General features: G+C 41.8%; 1 protein-coding gene across 2 annotated transcripts; it reads left to right on the top strand.

The window, feature by feature from the left end:
• Positions 1–20: 20 nt before the first annotated feature.
• On the top strand, positions 21–14,127 carry zmat3 (zinc finger, matrin-type 3). 2 transcript variants are annotated; one of them, XM_061780269.1, is made up of 7 exons: positions 3,984–7,244; positions 7,335–7,429; positions 7,793–8,502; positions 8,593–8,733; positions 9,058–9,224; positions 9,568–9,671; positions 9,780–14,127. In XM_061780269.1, exons 3-7 carry the CDS (start codon positions 7,804–7,806, stop codon positions 9,986–9,988), a joined length of 1,320 nt encoding a protein of 439 aa, XP_061636253.1. In that variant the 5' UTR covers positions 3,984–7,244; positions 7,335–7,429; positions 7,793–7,803; the 3' UTR covers positions 9,989–14,127. The 2 variants fall into 2 exon arrangements, with proteins under 2 accessions (XP_061636252.1, XP_061636253.1); XM_061780268.1 differs by lacking the exons at positions 3,984–7,244; positions 7,335–7,429 and adding an exon at positions 21–303.
• Positions 14,128–14,684: the final 557 nt, after the last annotated feature.

The following is a 14,684-nucleotide window of genomic DNA, read 5'->3' as shown; positions in this document are numbered from 1 at the left end:
ATGGACCTCACACTGCGAAAGTGTTGACCACTCGCTCGCCGAGTGAGCGTGTTCCTTTCCCTGAGTGTAACTGTCACCCCGAGACGTCACCCCTGCAGTTTCTAAGCGAGTGCTCTGCGCTGTCATACAGCCCAAACGCCCGCAGTTCGGAGACAAGTTGGCAAAGGGATGCGTCTGCCGTGATGGCGCTGCAGCTGAGGAACGGGGATGCGGCGTTTTACCCGAGTGCACAATTCTGCAGGAATTACACCTCGTCCGCTGTCACCTACAACAACAGCAGCCATTATCTGTCCCGTTTGCCAGGTAAGGACGAGCTTGCCGTGCGGGACCTGCGACTGAATGTCAACAGTTTTTTATGCGTCACAGTGCCGAGAGAATGACACGAGAAGCATTTGCAGATTACCCAGAGAAAGATGGACGTTTTGCCCTGGGGTAAATGTCAAAAAGGAGGCGTGCATAATGCTACCGCCTTGAAAAAGCTGCGGTTGTCCGGATACACTGATTGTCTGTCTTTAGAGAGCATTAACACAAGGAGAGCCACGGCTTGGTCTGGTGCCCTTCTGTAATTGAACACAAATGCAGTGTTTGACTTGTGTCACTGTTGAGGGTTGTTGGCAGATCAAGTGCCAAGCTGAGTCCAATTCTGCTATTTATTGGGCTCTGCACATACAGTAGGATGGTGACATGGAGTCATGCAGCACGGCACAGAAAGGAAGGTGCTCATGGATTACACCCCCACAGTCACTGCTAAAGTTGTCCTTTCTAACCATTGTGCTGCAGCAAAAATGCTGAAGAATTCCTTTCCTCTCCTGAATCCTTGTCACATAACATCTGGTCAAGTAGAAATCCCATTTTTCAATCTCTGCATAAATTGCATGTGAATGAATGCTGAGTGGGACTGTCTTGTCATTTACCTGAATCGCCATCTAAAGAAATGATTAATGACGATACGCGTGGTTAAGACATCATAGCAATTCCCTGACATCATTTAAACATACCCCCGAGGGTAATAACATCAGTTTAGCGCAATCTGATTAATATGGGCCTTCATGGAGTTCCTGCTATCCATCTAAAATGCATCCGTGTGAATGCTCATCTGTCACCATCCGTACAATGAGGAATTTTACATGGATGCATGTAACGCGCATTATGTTTTACTGGCATTAACATGTTCAACCCTTTAATTACAGTTGAAATAATTCAACATTGATATAATTACACTTTACGACCCCTTGGGGGAAATACGTCTTGGGCTGTTGGCCAAACAACAACATACAAATAAGCATTAAACAGTGAAACATATTGTTCTGCAATAGTAGTTCAGATAACATACAGTACACAGTAATTTTACAGCACTGCAAAATGGCAACATACTATACATTAGACGAAAATTAATGCATTCATCCATTTTCTATAGCACTTCCCATAATGGGGGTCGCGCAGGTGAGCTGGAGCCTATCCCACCTGACGTTGGGCGATAGGTGGGGTACACCTTGGACTGGTCACCAACCAATTAGATGGCATAGACTCAAGTTATTTGGATGTACAGTATTATTCAAAGTATAGCAATTGCAAAGTCACCAAATTATCACAGATTCTTCACTGTTCTGTCAAGTATTTCTTGACACCCAGGCTCCAGCAAAAGGACTGCAGGGCACAGTTCATGACAGTACCTCCCCAAAGACAAAGAAGGATTGAGGGAACAGCATTTGACCGAAGTGGTCGAAAATATTTGTCGGGGGCATTTGAGGGATTAGTGTCAACATTTATTTAAAACCCTCATAAGACATAAAATGTTGCAACTTGGTTAGATCCACCAGACAAATTAGAATAAAAGTGAGCTTTTATGGTATGTAGTGAAATTATATATCTGGTCCACTTGTTGTTGTTTTTTTTTCTTTTGGTCCAACTCAAAATCCAGGTAACTCTAAAGAGGTCTTGTAGCTTCACTTCAACCAAATGTAGCATGATTGGTTGGATCACAAAGAAAAGTTGTGACACAAGAGACCAAACCAATCGTGGTCATCTTCTGTATGAATCGGATCAAATCCAAAGCACAACCGAGATCATGTGGCAGTAAAATAAAACGGGAGAAATAATGTGTTGGCCTTTGCTGACCCTGAGATGTCCTTTGTATCAGGCTTAAGGCTTCAATTATCACAGATTCTTCAATGTTCTGTCAAGTATTTCTTTCGTGTGACATCAATTAAAACTGTCACGATCGGATAGAGACTGGACCCAAGAGCAGGCGGAGGCTGAGAGGTTGTGATGAAGAGTTTATTGAAAGGGAAATGGGGATGGTCCTTGAGATGCGCTGGTGGGTTATGGAGGCAGAGAATACATGGCAGGCAGTGACGAGGACGGGCGGCTGGCGTGACGGGGAGGTGGCAGAGATCCACTTGATGGAGGACACGGAGGAGACACTGAGGACAAGGAGGAACACGAAGGTCAGAACGACGACAAGGAATTGAGTAGCTTACTTGGAGACTGGGGAGCCGTTGTAGCGCTGGAGTAGCTGCCATACTCTGGCGAGTGTTTCCGGGATCTGGCAGGCTTATATGCAGGTGATGATGAGGGCTGATTCATGATAGGTGCACGGCCGAGGTGGTGCTGATTACTGTGAAGAGAGAGAGAGAGAGAGAGAGGGAGGGCGAGAGCGCGAGAGGAGCGCAAAGCGCCACCCAGGCTCCAGCAAAAGGACTGCAAGGCACAGTTCATGACAGTACCTCTCCCCAAAGCCCCCCCTCAGCGGACCCCCCCCCCCCCCCCCCCCCCCCACCTGCCATCCAACCAGGTTTCCCGGGTGAGCCGCATAAAACTCCCCTAATAAGGGAGTCGTCTACCAGGTACTGGAAACCCCCCGCCCTGGGCCTCACATCGAGGATGCGCAAAACTGTGAAGGTCCGATGGAGACAGGCTTGAGTAGTGACACATGGAACGTAGGATGAATTTTTAGAGACTGCGGAAGCTTTAGTTGGACAGATGTGGGATTGATCATTTTTGTAATAGGGAAGGGACCAATGAAGCGCGGAGTGAGTTTGCGGGATTCCGTCTGGAGTGGGAGGTCATGGGAAGAAAGCCAAACGGACTGACCCACCGTGTACTCCGGCGTAGGGGAGCGATGAAGGTCCGTGAGCCATTTGTTTCGTTCTGCGGACTGGGACAAGGCCGCCCGGACGTCTTTGCGCACGGCCTCGACCCTCTGAAGGTGATCTTTAACCGCGGGAACCGCCACCGCCTGCTCCTGTTCCTTGAATAATGGAGGTCGGAAACCGTAGCAAGCCATGAACGGGGACATGGAGCTGGTGAGGGAGTTGTGGGCGTATTCAATCCACGGGAGGAACGAGCTCCAGGAGGAGGGGTTGCGTGCGGCAACACAGCGGAGGGCCGATTCTCGGGACTGAGGGAGGATTGGTTCTGGTTCTGCAGGGCTGGATGGGGGTGAGTAAATCCGAGACAGGGCATCAGGTTTGCTGTTGCGGGAACCAGGACAGGAGGAGAGACTGAAGTTGAATCTTCCTAAGAAGAGGGCCCTGTCTCGGATTGATTTCAATGTTATCTGGCTCAAACACTAAAAATTCTTGAAGTGGACATATACTGTCTGAGAGCAGTAAGGTAAACAAACCATGGGTGACTGTGCATTATCAAAATAGTAGCTCTTTGATTAGTGCAGTACTAATGTAAGTGTGGTGAACATGGACATACTGTATTCGGTGCCGGATGCTTTCTGTGCTTTTCTTATTGCCCAGTGAAGCAAATAGAAGAGGTCCAGGAAGCATGTGCTTCTCATTGCTCCATAATTGATGTGATACACGGGGGTGGGGGGGGAATACACCTCCAAAGAAAAAGACACTTGGCCTATTTAGAGAGTCTCTGTGGATCTCATGAGATTGCCACACTCCAAGAAAGGAAGAGGTTAGTGTGTCTTGATTTCAACCTTTAAAAAAAAAAAAAAAAAAAAAAAAAGTCTGACAAGGAATTCAGCTTCTCAAGAGGTTTTTAGCTTACAAAAGAAAATGTCAGAAGCTGATATTTTCACAACTGCATCAAAGCTTTCCTATGAATAATTTTGCATAAAAGCATTTGACAAAGCTCAATTCAGAACTGGCAATGCTATTCTTACCCAAAAAAATTTAAAAGTGAAGCATAAAAGTCTGCACTTATTAGGCCTCAATGACTCAAAGAAAACTGACTTTGTATCCTATTTTTGGTATGCAATAACCTAGAATCAACTGCAAGCAAAATGCAACATTAGTACATACTGGATTTAAGTTAGTCATTGCAAATAAAATGCAGATTGTTTTTTTTTTTTTGCTCCAGCTGCTTATACTGTAATTATTATTAATTTAATCTGAAAATGGCTTTAGGTGAATAATACATTTTTTGTACTGTGTCTATATTGTATTTAATTTCCTACATTATTCCATGATTTAAGAACAGTTACCGTTAGTCAATCTGATTTAAGAACAGTTACCGTTAGTCAATCTGACTTATAGATAGTTCGAAATGGAGAGGGAACCAGTTGAAGGTAAATGTGACTCAAAAACAGCAGAAATTGAGATGAGTCCACAATAATGTTATCATAAGGCAAACTTGTTTTGTGTGATAAAGACTGCAAGAGAGCACAAAAGATAACTAACTGTATTTATATACTACATATATATATATATATATATATATATATTAAAAACCTGTCCTGGCCATTGGAAAATCTGAAAATGGCCTGTTTAAACATCACATTTTCATTTCGACTAATAAGAAACATGCGGACATTTTTCTCCCAAACAGTCAAGGTTTCGGTGACGCATTTCCTATTGATTTAGCCTGATTTCTGGCCAAGTCAATTTGGGCGTATTTACAACATAAAAAGTGGCATAAAATCCTTCATCCTTAACTGAGTCTGAGGCTCGTTTTATTCGTGTAGCAAATCTTTATCCAGTGATATCCTCTATTTAAAAGAGTCCATTAGAGAGTAAGTTCAATAAAGTAAATTTTTGTACACAATATTTAAGTATAAATGAGGAGTAAAAAAGTTTTTTTTTTTAGTAGGAAAAACAGGGTTTGCTTGATGAAAAGGTAATTTCAGCTCACGATTGAATTGTCAGGAAAAAAGTTGGCCAGGGACCGAACTTAGTTGCCGACCACTGCAGTAAGGTTTCAGAATTGCCATACTCACTATGCATAACACGTTAACTGTTGGTTGAATCTATTTGTGGATGTTTGTAAAACAGTGAGAATGTGCAAAAATGTATAATAAAGAAAGCATCATCCAACTATTTTAATACTGTGCATATAACTAAATGTCACTTTTTACGATGTGCACATTTGAAGTCGTGAATCAATAACATCAGTGTATTGCAATGCACAGATCTTTACAAGCAGGTCTGTTTCATTTCAGCATTTCTAAGAGATTGCATGTCAATCATTGCTAGTATTTATAGACGGACGAAATTATATCTCTTAAAAAGTTAAGCCAATAACCCCGTCACTGTCCAGCTACTGCAGGTCATAAATTTGCACCATAAAAAATAACAAATACAGTGACTCAAATAACTTAGATTCTTCTATGTCAGCTACTTTTTCAAATTGGGCTTTTGTCACACAAGCATTCATTCATCAAATGCACTTGGTTTTAATTCACTTTAGTTACTACTGTAGGTAAAGTGGGTGTGATGACCTGATTAACACGATGACAAATATCAAACTAATATATAGTAGTATATAGTATAATAATGCACTGTTTACCAACCTATATTGAAACACAGCACACCACCAAACATAAATGGCAGAAAAAGTACAGTATATACAGTATACCTAAATAATGATGGATACACAAGTTAATTGTACCTACTGCTAACTGGTGGAAGAGCATTTAAGTGTTCTGCCTGTCACTACTGGCATATATCGATAAACCAAAATAAATAAATACATTTTTGGTTGCTGAATCTTTACTTAGGAAGTGACAAAGCCCGACTCTTGTCAAAATCAATGCAAAAAGAGATATAATTCTTCAAGCAACACGTCTAATACCATTCAGTCGGATACAGTGTCAGTTTACAATTGACGGGACTACGGTGATGTCCAGCATAGCTTTCTCCTGAGGTCAGGCGTGCCAGGTGACGGTCCGGAGCCACTGGTGCCCAATGGGAAACATAAACAAGTGAGTGTGTTATTTTGGGTCCATGCAATGCTGCCATTGGGCAACCAGTATGATTCTAAATAAAAGCTATGACACAGCTGTTGGATGATTACTGACCCTATGTTTGTGCACAAAGGCGCGCGCACACACACACACACACACAATCTGTCACTTAAGTGGTGCAGAGACCCCCTTTCTGTGTTCTCTCTCACACATGCACACAACCTATTTGTGCAAGACATGACTTCAGGCTGTCATCTCCTGAGGAAGCTGGCGAGTTTTATCATCGTTGCGTGCGTGCGTGTGCATCTGTGTGTAACAGCCTGTGTGCTCAACTGCATTGCTGCTGGCTCATCCTAATCTTTCCAATCCCCAGTGGAGTGTGAGGCTGTTCTGTCCTGCAGTTTTCACTTGCCCTACTACTGCCTCTGGGCTTTCTTCATACTGTATTCATCACCATGCTATCACTTATTGTCACTGTAGATTAGTCATTGCTTTTTAATGTCAAGTGCGATGTAAAATTGGCAGAATATTTGAAGCAATCACTTATATCTACTCCAAGCGAAATCACAGCCATACAAGTACCATTTCATAAATTATGCTTGCATGCTTTGAGATATTCTATAGTCAATTTGTATATAAAGAGCAAAACACTGTTCTTAATAGCATTACGTTTCTTACATGTTAGACAGGTGTTACAAAGTATGCAGACAGAAATTTAAGAGGGGCATGACATGCAAGAAACATGTCTGCATGGCGCAGCCAAGTGTGTTTATGTTATGCAATATGCATGCTCGTATCGAGTGGCTTTTGATAATGTTGCCAGAGAATGCGGCTTGATATTCCGTATGGTTGCTAATGTTGGTCTAAAATTAGATTAGACCAGAGAGAAAAGAAAGTGTGTAATGTAGTGAACAATTCTATGATGTCAGGGCTTGGCTCAGATGACTGCTGGTTTGATCATCAGGCCCCCTCTCACCACAGCTCTGTCAATCTGTTATTCCTGATGCTGTCTCATTGGTGTGTATCAACTTTCCTTCCAAAATAATCCAAGCCATCATCATTCATCACTGTGCGAGTAAGATGACATCATAAAGCATTGAAGGTAAAAAAGGGCTTTCATAAGTGGAGTCCATTTAATAGATTGTCTCCATCCATGGTTTTAAGGATTACCGTTGCCCTTTCTTTCATGCAGAACTGACTTTTTGATCACACCACCGCACTGTTGGTTACTGTGCTTGTACAGTATATGCACAATTTATTACACCTGGCAAGCAGCAAAGCATGAGGGTGAGAAGTGTTTTCTTGATTGTTGATTTCCATGCCCCAAATTTGTGGAGCAGCGGCATGTCTTCCATGGGGGAAAAAAAACCCAAGAAATGTTTGTGTAAATCTGGAAATAATTGCATCAATCTTCTCCTGTCAATCTACAGATTCAGAAAGTACTTTTAAAATAAAGCTCATTCATTACCAACTACTACCTTATACTGTACAGTGTAGTACAACCCCCCCCCCAAGCAAGTCAGTGCTCTTCTTGTTGTGTTAGTGTATTCTTTGTGGTAATAGCACTCCCATGCCTGTTACAACAAACTTACACCATGTCAAATGAATGTAAATGCATAGTATAAGCTCAGCATATCTCCCTCTCCCCAGGTCCAGAGACCATGTTGAAGCCTGCCCTCAGTCTCTTCAGCCATGCACAGCAGCCTTTTCAACACATGGACCCTTTGCACCAGCTGGGACCTCCACCGATGGTGCCTACACAGTCTCTCGGCCCTGCTCCAGTCGGCCATACTGCAACAATTGGACCGCCAAATGTACTTGCTGCCCAGACTTTGGTTCCCCCTCCTATCACTGCTACTCACACATTGAGGCCTCCTCCCATCGCCCCTGTACACAGTTTAGGCCCATCAATGGTTCCAGCTCAGCTGCTCGGGCCTCCTTCTTTGTCACACACCTTAGGGCCTCCATCTCTAGACCCCTCACAAGCAATGGTGCCTCCCTCCTTTGACCTCACACAACCTCTGGGGCCTCCTCCTTTGAACCATGCACATGCGTTGGTTCCCCCTGTGCCTGCTGGAGCCAACAGATTCCCCCTGTCCTCCCCTCTAATCCCTAGTCCAGAACTCTCACAACTTCCCCTAAGACCTGGACCTCCCCTCATCTCATCCCCAGTGTCTAGTCTTATACCAGGTCCTCTTCCAGGTCAGGCAGCTCCAGCCAGCGAGCAGCCCCAGGAAGAGGGCTCTCCTCTGGGCAGGGAGCAGGACACTCTTGCTCTGGAAGAACTTTGCAAACCATTGTACTGTAAACTCTGCAATGTTACTGTCAACTCAGCTCAGCAGGCACAGGCTCACTACCAGGTTAGCAGCTAAAACACACATGTTCACCTATGTAAGATTGAAATAGGTGAATAGCATACCATACTCCTTTGTCACCCTCTGTCTCTCCAGGGGAAGAACCACAGTAAAAAGTTGCGTAATTTTCGAGCTGGCAGTCAGCAGCCACCAGCCATCAGGATCCCTGAAGTCCTCGAGGTAGCTGGACAGACAAACCTCATCTCAGGATCCAACGACAGTGATACTGGAAGCCAGGTAAAGGCACAAACCTATCGAGTGACCCACTTTCGATGGAGGAGGAGGGATGCGGTCTGAAGTTAGATTTCTCTAAGGAGGTGGTAGGTAATAACACTGTTAGGCAGTAGCTGTGCTTTATTTGGACTGTGGCTCAGTCTAGCTACACTTGTATGAGAAATGAATATCACTTAAAACATTAACGAGAGTGCATTTATGATTTAGCTATTCGAAAAGGATAGTGTACTCCTTGTGCAAATACTTCCTGCTTTTTCTCTCGTTTCTCTGTTGCTTTTTAACCCCTCTGAGAATCCAACGCTGTACTGCTTTGTCCTGTGTCTGCAGGCGTTGTATAAAGGGCCCACCCGGGTCATTTTGGCCACAGAGAATGACTATTGCAAGCTGTGTGACGCCTCCTTCAGCTCACTGTTAGTTGCACAGGCTCACTACCAGGGCAAGAACCATGCAAAGAAACTACGGCTCGCTGAGGCTCAGCAGATCACCAATAACATGTAACTTGATGCTATTACTCACTTTGCTGAAACAAGTGCTTGATATAAAACAATATATACTTAAGTTTTACATTTAAACGATATTAACAGAAAATCAACTATGTAAACATATGTGGACAGCTAGTGAATATCTAAACAGGTAAAGTTTCTTTCATGTTCAGTCATGTTCTTCCTTCTGTATCCACGGGCTAAGAGGATCCTATTTAAAGTACAACAATTTATAATATGAGCTAATGGGATTGGATAGAGCTAAGTGTTAAATGTTAACATTGAGGTTTTGGGCGCGTTACATATACAGTTTGTCATATTAAATTGATTGTCACTCAGGACCCCTTTATTTCAGGGACTGCTATAGTGAAGTAAGCCCAAGAAGGAACAAGAAAGATGGCAGTGAGTACAGACTGGTGAAGAATCGCCGTAGCCCACAGCTTCCTACCTCCGTGCAAGGTAATTTAGACAATGACACAACAATATGTTAAATAGTTTTGATGTTCCTCTTGTCAATTCGTTGGCGGGAGTTCCAACTTGTACTTGCTTTCTTCTGTTTGTTTCCAGGCCCATACTACAACCCCAGACCACGGCAGCGGATCCCCAGGGATTTAGCTATGTGTGTGACCCCCAGCGGACAGTTCTACTGCTCCATGTGCAACTGCGGAGCTGAACAAGAAACGGACTTCCGACAGCATCTGGAAAGCAAGCAACACAAAGCTAAAGTGTCAGAGTTGAGGTACCGCAACGAGATGGAGAACTTGGGCTACAGCTAAGAGCACAGGGAACAGAAGAAGTGGGACAAAGAAGGATTGAGGGAACAGCATTTGACCGAAGTGGTCGAAAATATTTGTTGGGGGCATTTGAGGGATTAGTGTCAACATTTCTTTAAAACCCTCATAAGACATAAAAAGTTGCAACTTGGTTAGATCCACCAGACAAATTAGAATAAAAGTGAGCTTTTATGGTATGTAGGGAAATTATATATCTGGTCCACTTGTTATTTTTTTTTTTTCCTTTTGATCCAACTCAAGATCCAGGTAAATCTACAGAGGTCTTGTAGCTTCACTTCAACCATATGTAGCATGATTGCTTGGATCACAAAGAAAAGTTGTGACACAAGAGACCAAACCAATCGTGGTCATCTTCTGTATGAATCGGATCAAATCCAAAGCACAACCGAGATCATGTGGCAGTAAAATAAAACGGGAGAAATAATGACCCTGAGATGTCCTTTGTATCAGGCTTAAGGCTTCACCTTGGCTGGCCTTGTTTGTGCCTTCAGTAATAGGGAAACTTGAGTTATTAAAAATAAGCTTTGTCCGACTATTCTGGCAATGTAGTTAAGATTACCGACGATTTTTCTATATTCTCGTGCAATTGCTTTGTATAAATTCATTTTAAAGTAAATTAATTAATTGTATAAATATATAAGTGTACATGTGTTTAATATTAGGTTAATATTATTGTCAAATAATACTGTAAATATTTAGAATCTATTTATAATTGTCAGGAACCCAGTGTGCGACATCTACTCATCAGTACTAAACCATTTACAGTCAAGACCAAAATTATTCATACTCTAGCAAAATTTTGTGTTAAAGGTCCCATGCCACACCCATTTATTTATTAAATAATATAATCTTTGTCTTTGTATCGGGTTTGCGAGATCATTTGTGCTGGAAAAGCACAGGATGCCCTTTTAGAAGTTATTCTAGTTGGTCCAAAATGCCTGGCAGATGAGACGGCTGGATTTCTCTAAAATACTATTTGCAGGGGATAAGGACTGGACCTGACAGTGAATAATTGCAATTAATTAAACAAAATATATATTATTATAACAATTATTGAATAAGTGGACATAAACCTGAATAAGCATTTTTGTGATTGGCAACCCCCCCCCCCCCCAATAATCAAAAGAAAAGGAAAAACAAAACAAATGTAAACATTGGAAAAAAATTGTGGGCTGGGGGGAATCTTCAGATCCATGATATACAGGGGTCCACTGTGTTCAATATGTAAATAAAATTTGCTCCGAATTGGATCGCCGTTCATGCTAGCTTTGTCCAAATGTGCTGGTGATGTGATGTAGTTAAATTTTACTGTTGGAATATGAGTACTTGCGACTGGTGGAGAGATGCCCACCTTTCCACCAGCTGTAACCTATGCAATGTTTACGAAGTCATCCTCCCACGAAATGTGCCCGAACACAGCGCAGTTCTGGTTCCGAAATGCTGAGGAATTTCTCCCGAAATAAACTGAAGCCATTTAATCGTCAGCTCTTCTGAGGTTGGCTGGTCATGCGAAGATATGTGCCTCTTTCTCGTACAGTTTCTAGTGAAAATGCTGTACCAATTTACCCAGTAAAACTTCATTTTATTTCAAAATTTAGCCACGGTATGAATAATTTTGCTGTGTATTTTATCATAGGCCCTCGGGGGACCAATTCGGATGGTCATTTATTTTTCAAACTTTATTTTTGAATTTTAAAGCTTTTGTAAAGCTCTTGATGGGTATTGCCATGTGCATGCACACACACACGATGCAACCCCATCACATTACCGATCACAGCACACGCACTCCATTAGTTACACACTGAATCAGTGGGCAGCTTTCCGTGTGCCGAGTTTTTGTGTCTTGCTCAAGGCCTTACAGAGGATTCATCTGAACCAAACGTCCACAAACTGCCTCATCCATCATCAGTGAAGCAGCGTCATTGTGTCAAGCCCCACATAAGTCAGTCACATCATTAGATATAACCGGTACGTAAATACTGGCCAGCGGAACAATAGGCACATCTCTCAGCCTACTTAGTGGGGTTGTTCTAATCATTCAGAGCCTGACTACACACTCAATGTAGGGGGGTCTTTCGAAATTACAGCATGTACATGAGCAAATGAGAGCGAGAAGAAACTGCTGGGCTGTGTTTTTTTTTTTTGTTTTTTTTTTTCCCCCCCTCTGGGAGCTGATGAAACCTTGCGTCCTCGTAGAAATAATAGGATTTGTCTTACATGCAATCTCTGGTAGCTAGCATAATGTCTGAAAGGAACAGTGTTTGGAGCCTATAGGCCAGAGGTGCAGTATCTCAGATGCTTCACAGTATGTACTGTACTGTTTTACAAATACATACACTGTATAACTGTACCAAATGTCACAGCCAGCTGTGCTTCTAGATCGTTTCTTTTTCGGGGACATGATACCGCAAGCACACTGTAAGAGGCCACAAAATGACTCTCAAAAGGAATTTATAACAAATGAGGATTTTTTTTTTATGTTATGCAGACTGATACTTCCTTTGCATGAGCCTGAAAAGTGAAGACTGAGTGTACATTGCCACTGTTTTTTTTTTATTTTATTTTCTTACAGCAAACATTTATGAAACTGGGTTTAGGCAGGTGCAGCATGTGGCACTGAAAAACCCATTCAATCCCAGCCCAGATTTAAAAATTCCATTAATTTCTCAGGAACTTTTACATGAACCTTGGAAGTGGTCTTAGCTCTTGGGGGTGTCCTCCAAGTTTTCTAATTTCGGAATAGAATGGACTAATTGATACAGTACTGTACTACTAAAACTATTGCAGGATCCAATGAGAAGAAACTGTATATTGTCTTACAGTGATTAATGTGAACGGTTTTTAACATAATACATTTTTTAAAATTGAACTTATCTTACTGAAGTTGAAACCCAATCATGAATCCCTTGTGGTAGGCTGAAGGAAGTTACTGTGAGTATTCTTGTACAACCCCACAAGATAGAAAGGCTCCTATATTACTTGCTATTGTACAACCCCAATTCCAATGAAGTTGGGATGTTGTGTTAAACATAAATAAAAACAGAATACAATGATTTGCAAATCGTGTTCGACCTATATTTAATCGAATACACTACAAAGACAAGATATTTAATGTTCAAACTGATAAACTTGATTGTTTTTAGCAAATAATCATTAACTTAGAATTTTATGGCTGCAACACGTTCCAAAAAAGCTGGGACAGGGTACAAGACAATGCCAAACCACATTCTGCACGCGTTACAACAGCGTGGCTTCGTAGTAAAAGAGTGCGGGTACTAGACTGGCCTGCCTGCAGTCTAGACTTGTCTCCCATTGAAAATGTGTGGCGCATTATGAAGCGTAAAATACGACAACGGAGACCCCGGACTGTTGAACAGCTGAAGCTGTACATCAAGCAAGAATGGGAAAGAATTCCACCTACAAAGCTTCAACAATTTGTGTCCTCAGTTCCCAAACGTTTATTGAATATTGTTAAAAGAAAAGGTGATGTAACACAGTGGTAAACATGACCCTGTGCCAGCTTTTTTGGAACGTGTTGCAGCCATAAAATTCTAAGTTAATGATTATTTGCTTAAAACAACAAAGTTTATCAATTTGAACATTAAATATCTCGTCTTTGTAGTGTATTCAATTAAATATAGGTTGAACATGATTTGCAAATCATTGTATTCTGTTTTTTTTGTTTAACACAACGTCCCAACTTCATTGGAATTGGGGTTGTAGCAGGCACTTTAAAATCCCTTTGTGCACACAGAATTAAGCTTGACGACATTGCTATCCAATCTGCACTGGAGGTATTTTCTGCCTCTCCAAAATGTGTTCCATATTGCACCGATATACAGTACATTTATGGGTTTATTTTGTGCATGTGCATACTTGATAACTTGAAATAGTTTTGAGTATAGACAATAGTTCTGTACGGTTATGTAACTGACGTGTTTTTCTATGCTGTGCTGACACAGGGGCATTAGAATTGTCATGATGCTGTTGTTCATAAAGGAAATATGCCACTGAATGATATTAACTTTCTTTCATCACTGAATGGTTATGGATGACTGAAGGCTGAAATTTGATGGTGTATATTCTTACCGAAGAATAAACATGAACATGTTAATAACCAATTTGAAATGTTTATTATAGCAATTGTATGTCTCATCTATTATCTTCCAGCTCACACAGTCCAAGGTTAAAAAAAACAAAAAAAAAGAGATTGTAGTAGTAAGTAGCTGTAACAGAGATAGTAAAAGTACTTATAGTAGGAACAGTGGTATAAGTAAGAACAGTAACAAAAGTAGAAGTAGTGGTAGTACTGATAGTATAGGAAACAGTTCTTTTCTTTTCTTTCCTTCGGTGTCCCTTAGTCGCAATTGGCGTCATCTTTCATAACTATCTCCTGCATTCCTCTCGAACACAACTGTATAGCTTCACAATCGATCAACTTCTTTTGGTTTCTTAGTGTCGCTATCATCCTGTACCAATATATCATCTATCAAACATTTCTCTCTTCTATTGCATCGAACCTTGGCTGTCCCTCTGATGAGCTCATTTCTAATTTTATCCAACCTGGTCACTCCGAGAGCGAACCTCAACATCTTCATTTCCGCCACCTCCAGCTCTGCTTCCTGTTTTCTCTTCAGTGCCACTGTCTCTAATCCATACATCATGGCTGGCCTCACCA

This window comes from Phyllopteryx taeniolatus, chromosome 7 (assembly GCF_024500385.1).
Source record: "Phyllopteryx taeniolatus isolate TA_2022b chromosome 7, UOR_Ptae_1.2, whole genome shotgun sequence".
Taxonomy (NCBI): Eukaryota; Metazoa; Chordata; class Actinopteri; order Syngnathiformes; family Syngnathidae; genus Phyllopteryx; species Phyllopteryx taeniolatus.
This window is presented reverse-complemented; position numbering and strand designations above follow the sequence as displayed.

Bases quoted from the DNA above. Each gene is read 5' to 3' on its own strand.
- zmat3 (XM_061780268.1), top strand. From the start codon at position 183: ATGGCGCTGCAGCTGAGGAACGGGGATGCGGCGTTTTACCCGAGTGCA. The intron at 8,503-8,592 runs GTTAGCAGCTAA...CTGTCTCTCCAG, and splicing joins AGGCACAGGCTCACTACCAG to GGGAAGAACCACAGTAAAAA. The intron at 9,225-9,567 runs GTAACTTGATGC...CCTTTATTTCAG, and splicing joins CAGCAGATCACCAATAACAT to GGACTGCTATAGTGAAGTAA.